This window comes from Typha latifolia, chromosome 4 (genome assembly GCF_019914945.1).
Source record: "Typha latifolia isolate L0001 chromosome 4, TyphaL0001v2, whole genome shotgun sequence".
Taxonomy (NCBI): Eukaryota; Viridiplantae; Streptophyta; class Magnoliopsida; order Poales; family Typhaceae; genus Typha; species Typha latifolia.
The window spans coordinates 4,288,679-4,297,864 of NC_133089.1; the positions used below are offsets into that span (position 1 = coordinate 4,288,679).

Sequence of the window (9,186 nt, forward strand, 5' to 3'; positions counted from 1 at the left end):
TCATGTCTCGAATTGTACTTTCTTTAGTAAATGGGCCGATCTTATTGGATCCGACTTGACTTTAGCCCGACCCGTAACCCCTATCAACCTTGAAATATAGCCTTTAAAAAATGAAAAGAAAAGAATCCCAAGAAGAGAAGATAAAAAGATGCTCCTCGTCCATTCCCTCCATTTTCCACTCTGCTCCACCCGAAGAACCCCCAAAAATCCCAGATTTCAACCTCTGCCTTCCTCCTCGCATCCACCCTACCTGCTCCAATTCCGACGCTCTCATCGGCAAAACATCAAACATCTCAAGTCTCTCGGCATCGCCCCTCCTTCCTCTCCCGAATCCCTTGATTGGGTACTCTCCATTGTCGCCTACCTCAAAGCCAAGGGCTTCTCCGAGTCCCACTTCCCCAGGCTCTCCTTCCTCTGCCCCACCCTCTTCTCCTCCTCCATCGATCCCCACCTCACCCTCTCCCCCGTATTTTCCTTCCTCGCCTCCGACCTCTCCTTGTCCCCAACCCAATCCCGCGATCTCATCCTTTGGTGCCCCAAACTCCTCGTCTCCAACGTCGAGCACCGGCTAAGGCCGACCCTCCTCTTCTTACGCGACCTTGGTCTCAAGAATCTCGATTTCCCGACCAACCAAAACGCACATCTCCTTAGTACCCCAGTGGAGGAGCTGGTGTCCAAGGTAAGATCTTTAGAGGAGTTGGGTTTCTCGTACGAGGACGCGGGTGGGATCTGCGCGCGTTGTCCTGCGGTCTTTGGGTATAGCATGGAGAACAATTTGAGACCGAAGGTGGATTACTTGGTGTATGCGATGCGGAGGTCGGTGGAGGAGGTGAAAAAATTCCCGCAGTTCTTCGGGTTTAGCTTGGAGAAGAGGATTGCACCGAGGCATCTGTGGCTCAAGGAAAGGGGTGTAAATATTTCTTTGAGGAGGATGCTGTTGTGGAGTGATGAGAAGTTTTATGCGAAGTGGAAGTGAAGTGGGATCTTGTGAGGGGTATGATCGATACTCTCCTCCTTTGTTTCTGTGCCTATTTGCTTATTATAGTTTACAACTTCTGCATTCGAGTTTTGGATCCAAAACATGAAATACTATTGGATAAGTATGAGAAAAAAAATCTATACAAGAGAAAACGTATGCATCTCACTTGATAATTGTTTGACTTGGAAATTGCCATCAAGAAAGCTCGAAGTCAGCCACAAGCTCTATATTTCAACCTTCTCAAGTTTGACCCCAAGCTCAGAGACTTCCCTTATATATCATTAACATAGTTGTTCAAATCCTCGAAGATTACATGGCGCCGTGTTTCTCCGTGACTTCATCAGATTAAAGCCTCTTATTCGCAATCACAATTTGATTTCACGACGTAGGCGCCCAAATCTGTCCTGCAATCTCAAGAGCTCCCTAGCAAATTCCTGGTTCCCTGTGAGCAACAAACCGTTGAGGACACGATTGAAGACAAATCTTCTCGGTAAATATCCCCTCTCCACCATCTCCATCACCATCTTTCCGGCCACCACCATGTCCTCTGGCCTCTTCCTTACAAACATCGCGCTAATGATCACATTATACGTGTCCAAATTCGGCAAACAGTCCCCTCTCTCGCCCATTCTCGCAAACACCTCTAGTCCAGTCTCAATCTCCCCTTCCTCGCACCAATGCCTTATGACAACATTGTATGTCTGCACGCTCGGCTCGCACCCTTCGTGCGTCATCCTGTCGAACAGCTCCATCGCCCGGGCCATCTCCCCGGCATGGCATAGCCCTCGAATCAGGACGGTGTAAGTGACGACATTGGGAGTATATCCCTTCCCCACCATTTCCTCAAACATTAACACGGCGTCTTGAATCTTACCCTTCTTGCATATCACCTGTATCAGCGCATTGTAAGTGGCCACCGACGGCAAACATCCTTGGCCAACCATTTCATCGAACACCTTCCTTGCCTTATCTAACTGCCCGTCCAAGCCCAATCCGTGAACCACCGTAGTGTAAGAGACCACATCCGGGCGGCAAATACCCTCCTTCTTCCCCCTCTTCTTCATCTCGGTAAAAAACTCCCACGCCTGCTTCACCTGCCCGGCTCGGAAGAACCCTTTCAGAATTATGTTGTACGTGTTCATGGTCGGCTCGATTCCGGACTCGACCATCTCCTTGAACACCTCCAAGGCTTTCGATGTCTTCTTCAGCCTGCACCACCCGTCGGCTATGACGTTATAGGTGACGGCATCGGGCGGTAAGCGGCTTCTGAGGGCTTTAAAGATGGATGTGGCCTTCTCGACGCGGCGGGACTTGCAGAGGACGTCGAGTAGGGTGTTGAAGGCGGAGAGGTCTTGGTCGGGACCCATGGAGAGGAAGACGCGGACAGCGCGGTCGGGCTTGCCGGAGTTGGCGTAGCGCTCCATGAGGATGGCGGAGGTGCGGGGGGAGGAGGGGACGGCGAGCCGGCGGCGGAGGGAGAGTAGGCTGAGGAGGGCGGGGCGGTCGCGGAGGCGGGCGGCGACGTCAATGGCGAGGTCGAAGGTGGAGGGAGGAGGAGGCGGGTTCGGGTGTGGAAGGTGGAGGAGGGAATGGAAGAAGAGGAGGGCGAGGGGGCCGTGGTTCCAGAGGCGTTTGAAGACGGAGGAGAGGATGGAGGGCGGCCATGGGGGAGGAGGGGAGAGGTGGGAGAGAGCGAGGGCGAGGGATTGGGGCTTGGTGGTGGTTGGGGAGTGGCGGAGGACGAGAGAGGTGATGAGGGACGAGAGAGAGGAGGAAGAGGAGTCAGATGGAGGCATGGAAGGTGAATACAGAGGCATCCACAGGAGGAGTTTCTCACAAGTATAGTTATAACCTGCCACGTGGGACCTCCTACCTAGTTAACTATTTCATCATTTCTTGAACGACCAAGATAGTTTCTCTTTTTTTCTTTCTTTTTCTTTTGAGATCTTTCGCAATAAGAGTTGCATCATTTGGAGAGATGAGTGATCGAATGCAGATCATCCATCAATTTAAAGGAAATTTTATTATTTATTTAACTGATTTGGCAGCCTGAGATTGTAAAAAGTTATACCTTCACAAGAACCAAAGATACCTACATATAATAGGTAAGACAGGAAGTAATGCATATGTGTGTGTGTGTATATATATATATATATATATATAGAGAGAGAGAGAGAGAGAGAGAGAGAGAGAGAGAGAGTGCCCAGACATTTTGTTTCTTCAGGCATATAACACTGCTGCAATCTGCTGGTAGACATTATGTCTTCATAGTTAAGCAGTTATTAGTAGGAAGACACACTCAGAGTCATTAACATGATCAATTGCTGTGTAAAGCATTCAGCACAAGGAAACTCTTTTAATCTCCACAAATGAGTGTATCCTATTTAGCGTAGTCATTTAGAGTGGTGGACGAGCTTTGTTTCTGTGATTTCCTGCAGTGCTCTCCCCTGAGCTGCTGGACTCCGAGGGGTTAAGGCCGTACTCGCTGGTTGCGCCACTGTAGTCGTTGCTGTAGTCGTTGCTCTCAAGTGCGACACGTCTGAACTTCCTCATGTTTGAACTGTATGAGCCGGACTCGTGGTCGGAGCTCGAGCTGAAGAACATGCTCTGCCCGGGCTTCACCCCTTCGTTCAAGTCCTCCAGTGAGACATCACCCTCTAACGCACGCACAATCTGTTTATAGGAAAGGCATTTGTCAAGATAGGTATACAAGTATATATAATTGCATCTCATGCTTATCTTAGTATAGTCCTCTAAGGAACACATAAAACATACTTCCTTATCTCTCTCTTCCTATACTTGTGTTTTCCATATAGTATTTTGATCAACAACAACGGTATATAAATAAATTATTGTAGTAGTTTGCCAGATGAATATTAAATATCGAACAATTAGTGATGCAGATTACAACAGGTATTAGATAACGATTCCATACTTGGCTCATCTTGGGACGCCTCTTAGCAGAATGGCGAACACAAGCAGCAGCACTTGCAACCATGCGTTGCATCTCCATAGCGTTGTAGTTGTTCTCCAAGTGCGGATCCACCAGGTCGTCGTAGTTCTCGTCGACCAATGCACGGGTGAGAAGGGGCCTTGCCTGCAGATGCAATCAATTAAGCAAGTCAAATTAACGCATGGATTCAAAGCATAAAGAGGAACACACATATTGGTTTTTCAAATAGGAAGCACACTGACCCACTCGACCAAGCTATCTTCCATGACAGACATGTCGACAGGCTTGCGTCCGGTGACCAGCTCGAGGAGCATCACGCCAAATGAGAAGACGTCAGATTTCTCGGTGAGCTTGCCACTTGATGCATATTCAGGAGCCAGATAGCTGCATTCAGTAAAGAATACTGAATCAGCAAGAATTGCTCAGTGAGGCTACTACTCCTTGACAGAAAATGGAAACTTAAACTTATAGCATCCCAGCTAAAAACCAGAAATCTAAGTAGTGTATTCAGAAATACATGTTGGCTGCCTATTTATACATAGTTATGAACCATAGTTACTTACCCAAAAGTTCCCATGACGCGTGTCGAAACATGTGTATTAGTGTCAGAAGACAACTTGGCCAATCCAAAGTCAGCAACCTAGGTCAGTGATAGAAGTACTTAGCTAACTTTACTATGAAGAGTGAAGTAATGAAATAGCAACATCCACATAGGTAATATCTATTTGCAATACACGTCAATAAGTTGTCTTACCATAGCCTCAAATTTGTGATCAAGGAGAATGTTAGCAGCTTTGATGTCGCGATGAATGATGCGAGGGTGACCTTCACAAAGATTGCATGTAGATAATAGATATTTGGGTAAACAAACCCAGATTGAGTATATCAAACAAGAAAAATATATATATATTGCAAGAAACAGAGCAAAAGAAATAAGTATATGGAGCTCACAGTCTTCATGCAAATAAGCAAGGCCTCTCGCGGACCCTAAAGCAATCCTCATTCTTGTTTGCCAGTCCATCACCGGGAGACCCTTCCCTACGAATGATGAATACAAACTATTAATAAGTGTTTGATGCCAGAGACGTAGCCCTTAAGAGAGGAAGAGGTTGATGTGATCAACTATAGGTTTATGACGACTATAGCAATGATCAAATGAGAGAGAGAGAGAGAGAGAGAGAGAGAGAGAGAGAGAGAGGCCAACCATGGAGGTGATACTCTAAGGTCTTGTTAGGAACAAACTCATAGACAAGCATCCTTTGCGGCCCAGCGATACAATATCCAACAAGAGACACAAGGTGGCGATGGTGGACTCTGCTAATGATATCAACCTCAGCTTGGAACTCTTTCTCCCCTTGCCCACTTCCAGACTTGAGCTGCTTCACTGCAACCTCCTTCCCATTAGGAAGCACACCTTTGTGCACGTACCCAAATCCACCTTGACCCAAAAGATTGGCTTGGGAGAAACCACTGGTGGCCGCAGAGAGCTCATCATAGGAAAAAGTGCTCTTGTTGAATCCCAAGGCTACGCTGGGCGAAGGCGGTGGCAGTGGCGGGCCGTGAGGGCCGGAGTACGCTGAGCTCATGTCGCTGCTGTGCATGGCTGCCGGAGGCGGCTGCGGCTGCATGTGCCAGTTGGATACCGGTAGGACTGCACCTGGCGGCGGAGGGATTTTTCCGATGTAGTCTGTGCTTTGAGCTCCATTTTGCCACTTTGGGAGTGCGCTATTGTCGTAGTAGCCATTGCCTACAAAGGTATAAATTCCATTCAAGATGAAGAAGATGATCGATGTAAAAAAAATAAAAAAAATAAGAAGTTCTAAAATTCAGAATTAAAGAAATATCATCTAAAATGACCTTTGGGTCCTGAATTATCGGAGTAGTAGTGCATGGCGTTGTGGGTCTTCCTCTTCTTCCTAGCGCAGCAAACCAATCCAACAATCATCAAAACGACGACGAATGCCGCGACCCCGGCTGCGACCCCTACTATAAGAGGCAGATTTAAATCAGAGTGATCGCTCTTGCTCGATGATGTCGGTTCATCGTTGCTGCTGGGCGTTGTGCGCGACTTCGAGGTGGCTCTCGGCGGTGGCGGCGTCAATGCCGCGGAAGGAGAACGCGGCGTTGGGGATGCTGATTTAGAAGAAGGCGGGGGCGGTGGCGGCGGCGGCGGCGATTTGTTATCCGATTTTGGCGGTGGAGCGGAAGAAGAAGAAGAGTTATCCAGTGGAGGAGGAGGCGAGGAGGGCGGAGTACCGGATTCTTCCGGAGGAGGAGCATTCGGGGTGGTGGTTGGAGGCGTGGATGCCGGCGGTGGGGACGACGGCGGCGGGGAGGATGGCGACGGCGGCGGCGGTGGCGACGAGTTAGGAAGGGGCGATGGAGGTGGGGTACTCGCCGGGGGAGGTGGGCTACTCGCCGGGGGAGGCGAGTCGGGGGCGGGCGGAGAGGAAGAATCAGGCGGCGGAGCAGCAGTAGGGGGCGAAGCCATTTTCTCCGAGGATGGAGAGAACTCCACCCTCGTTTTCAATGCTCTTCTACGCCAACTTCTTGATCACAAGCCCCTGCAAAATTCCCACGCGTTGGCTTTAGCATGGCATTGGAGCAGAAGAGTCAATCCTAGCAATCTAATCCCTTACACTTATCAAGTTCACCTCCTCTCCTATTAAAAATATCTCGAGCTCAGAATTTGAGGTCTTAAAGAAGATGATGAGTTAGAACAAAAAAAAAAAAGAAAGAAAAATAAACTCGCGGAGAGACAGAGAGAGAGGGAGAAAGAGACCTTCTTCCTTGGGAAGAAGAAAGGAATACGCAGAGACGGAAGAGGAGAAAGAAGAGATGTGGCGTGGGATTCGTCCACTTCCCAACCGCCAGCCCTCCAATCTCTTGTTGGGGGCTTCATGCATAGTTCGCTATTTTTAGTCGCGTATTAGAATTTTAGACAATTTAGGCCATTGGAGTAGTTTCTTTTTTTTTGTGCCATTTTTTTAATATCTTTTTTTTTTGGTCGTACGGAACGGAAGGCCGGAGAGGTTGCTATTACTTCCTCTCCTATCCTCTCCGCTACCGAACCGGCCGTTACTGCCTTTCGCGCGCGACCATCCGATACGAAGTGAGGCTGTGACCACCAGTTCGGAGTCGCATGGTCATGCGAGTTGCACGTGTGGTAAGGCCTATTAACTGAATCCAGCTTGCTTGTTGGCTGAAATAGAAATAGTTAAAAGTGTTAACAGAGAGATTATATATATTACATACTTCTCCACCTGCAAGTATGAAAATTTAGAGGAATATGCACACAAAACCCTATTCTTTTTAAATCGCTCAACAGTCATGAAGTAGCTAGCCGTACGTACTAAACAAGCTCATATAAAATCAACAGAAACTTGGGTCTTTTCCTAAATTTAATGTACATATTAAAAATTGTCACCCTAGCACTTTTCGGGCTGATGTTATAGAAAATATCGAGGAATATAAGGAAAACAAACTGGAACAAAATTTCATTTACAAAGCATGGGAATGCAGTAGAAATAACAGACCTGTCAGCTGCCGCAAATTAAGAAAAGTTTATCCACTCTGGAGAGCTTTTGTCAAGCTAGAAAATCATAATAGATCAGCATGGAATTGTGGATCAATGTTAAGCCTTCAACATGCTGCATCATTAATTGCAAAAAAAAAAAAAAAAAAAAAAAAAAACTGAGGATGCTGTTCTTACATAGTTCTTAAATCTATCTCCAAGAGAAGCTCAGAAAGAAACTTATGACCACGTCCTGTTTTGCAAAGGTTACTGTGAAAGGAAAGAAAATAGGAAAAAAAAACATCAGATATTTTGTGACTGGAAATTCATAATCTTGTGCATGCTCTAACCCACTATATCAGGAGCATTTTTCCTCGGTAAGCGGCCATAAAGAATTCTCCAAGCAACTTCACAAATATACCTTTCTTTAAACCCTCAAACAATGGCATACCAATTCCACTTCTCTCTGTAGCATCTGAAATGCTAATGCTAGGTATCAAAATGATATCACCCAATATATTAGGAGTCCAAGGCTTCAATCTGGAACTGTCAAATATAATATCACTCTATATTGTCCGCACAAATAAATGGACATTAATGAGCAAAATATTTTCATTTCAGCATCGTAGGTTGAAAAATACATTATCAATATTGGTGGGAGAAAAACATAATATATATACTATAGTAAAAGAAACATATCCTTTAACATTTTGGCCACTGGAATCCCAATAAACTGTTTACAAGCAATTATGTGACAAAACTGAAGACCTACTAAAACAGACAAACAACAAAATTTAAAAGAAATCAATATTGACACATGGAATACTTCCACTAACAATATCTCTGTCATGCTAAAAGATATTCTCAATCACAGTTGAGAAATAGTCTTACGATCTCTAACTTTAAGAATACTCTAGTAGAGTAAAAGTGCACTTCTTATATTAAGAGTCCAAGATAGAGAAGCAAAAATTGGCAACAACATTACCTGCTGAGATATTAATCATGGAAGCACTCCAAATCTGCTACAACAGTGAAACATTTTCTCTGAAGAAGGAAACTATAAACTGAAAAAAAATAAATAACTGTAACAAGAATACCAGCAGAAGGAATAAGGTAAAGTAATAGTTTCTGTCAGTTAAGGGCATCACTTGGTGACAATAAGGTTTGCCCAAGGGGTTACGGGTTTATGGGTCTGTATATTTCTTCCCTCCTAATATCCGGTGTTGCAGAGACTCCTCCACTGGACGCCCTCACAAGTTCTTTGTCAGTTGCTTCAAAAGATTTCAATATGTTGAAGCTGATATGATATCTTCTGTGACTCGTAGCCAGAGATATCTAAAATTCTAGCGGAAACCTCCATCTGCAAGGTAACTAGCAATTGGAACATCATATAAATAAAAGAGGAAAAGAGTGATATCTGGGCCCAGAAATTGACTAAAAGTAACTCGCGTCTTCTAAATATACCTGATTTTATGCCCTTCAATCAGTTTCCTTTACGGAAAAGCACACTTAGCGAAAACACGAAAACACTTCTTCGCAGATCAGATCAGGGGCTTCTGACGTGTACTAGGAGCAAGATGACAAGACAATAGACCTTCTCACAAACTAAATATACAAGTCTTTTAGTTCAGAAAAGCAGCATTCGTTAAAGAGTAATGATGCCATAACCCAAAAATTTCCAATGGCATTAAATAATTAGCAAACAAAAGTATAATAATTTGAATACTTCAACAAACAGAT

General features: G+C 45.5%; 3 protein-coding genes across 5 annotated transcripts; 1 reads left to right on the forward strand and 2 right to left on the reverse strand.

Moving 5' to 3' along the window:
• Window positions 1–123: 123 nt before the first annotated feature.
• Window positions 124–1,087, forward strand: LOC140787794 (transcription termination factor MTEF1, chloroplastic). The gene has a single exon (XM_073136897.1). It carries the CDS (start codon window positions 149–151, stop codon window positions 974–976), a length of 828 nt encoding a protein of 275 aa, XP_072992998.1. The 5' UTR covers window positions 124–148; the 3' UTR covers window positions 977–1,087.
• Window positions 974–3,009, reverse strand: LOC140787793 (pentatricopeptide repeat-containing protein At1g74900, mitochondrial). The gene has a single exon (XM_073136895.1). The coding sequence runs from the start codon at window positions 2,794–2,796 to the stop codon at window positions 1,345–1,347; it is 1,452 nt and encodes a 483-aa protein (XP_072992996.1). The 5' UTR covers window positions 2,797–3,009; the 3' UTR covers window positions 974–1,344.
• Window positions 3,010–3,166: 157 nt separating this feature from the next.
• Window positions 3,167–6,821, reverse strand: LOC140786462 (proline-rich receptor-like protein kinase PERK15). Of its 3 annotated transcripts, none has more exons than XM_073134916.1 (9): window positions 6,715–6,821; window positions 5,790–6,496; window positions 5,137–5,679; window positions 4,884–4,970; window positions 4,687–4,757; window positions 4,496–4,572; window positions 4,175–4,316; window positions 3,915–4,076; window positions 3,167–3,652 (listed from the first exon to the last, which is right to left on the reverse strand). In XM_073134916.1, exons 2-9 carry the CDS (start codon window positions 6,421–6,423, stop codon window positions 3,377–3,379), a joined length of 1,992 nt encoding a protein of 663 aa, XP_072991017.1. In that variant the 5' UTR covers window positions 6,424–6,496; window positions 6,715–6,821; the 3' UTR covers window positions 3,167–3,376. The 3 variants fall into 3 exon arrangements, with proteins under 3 accessions (XP_072991017.1, XP_072991016.1, XP_072991018.1); XM_073134915.1 differs by lacking the exon at window positions 6,715–6,821 and adding an exon at window positions 6,572–6,703; XM_073134917.1 differs by lacking the exon at window positions 6,715–6,821 and having other exon boundaries at window positions 5,790–6,542.
• Between the last annotated feature and the right edge of the window lie 2,365 nt (window positions 6,822–9,186).

Coding starts and splice junctions, on each gene's coding strand:
- LOC140787794 (XM_073136897.1), top strand. CDS start 149: ATGCTCCTCGTCCATTCCCTCCATTTTCCACTCTGCTCCACCCGAAGA.
- LOC140786462 (XM_073134916.1), bottom strand. CDS start 6,423: ATGGCTTCGCCCCCTACTGCTGCTCCGCCGCCTGATTCTTCCTCTCCG. Junction 5,680..5,789: donor CGATAATTCAGGACCCAAAG/GTCATTTTAGAT, acceptor ATACCTTTGTAG/GCAATGGCTACTACGACAAT. Junction 4,758..4,883: donor TGCTTATTTGCATGAAGACT/GTGAGCTCCATA, acceptor ATCTTTGTGAAG/GTCACCCTCGCATCATTCAT.
- LOC140787793 (XM_073136895.1), bottom strand. CDS start 2,796: ATGCCTCTGTATTCACCTTCCATGCCTCCATCTGACTCCTCTTCCTCC.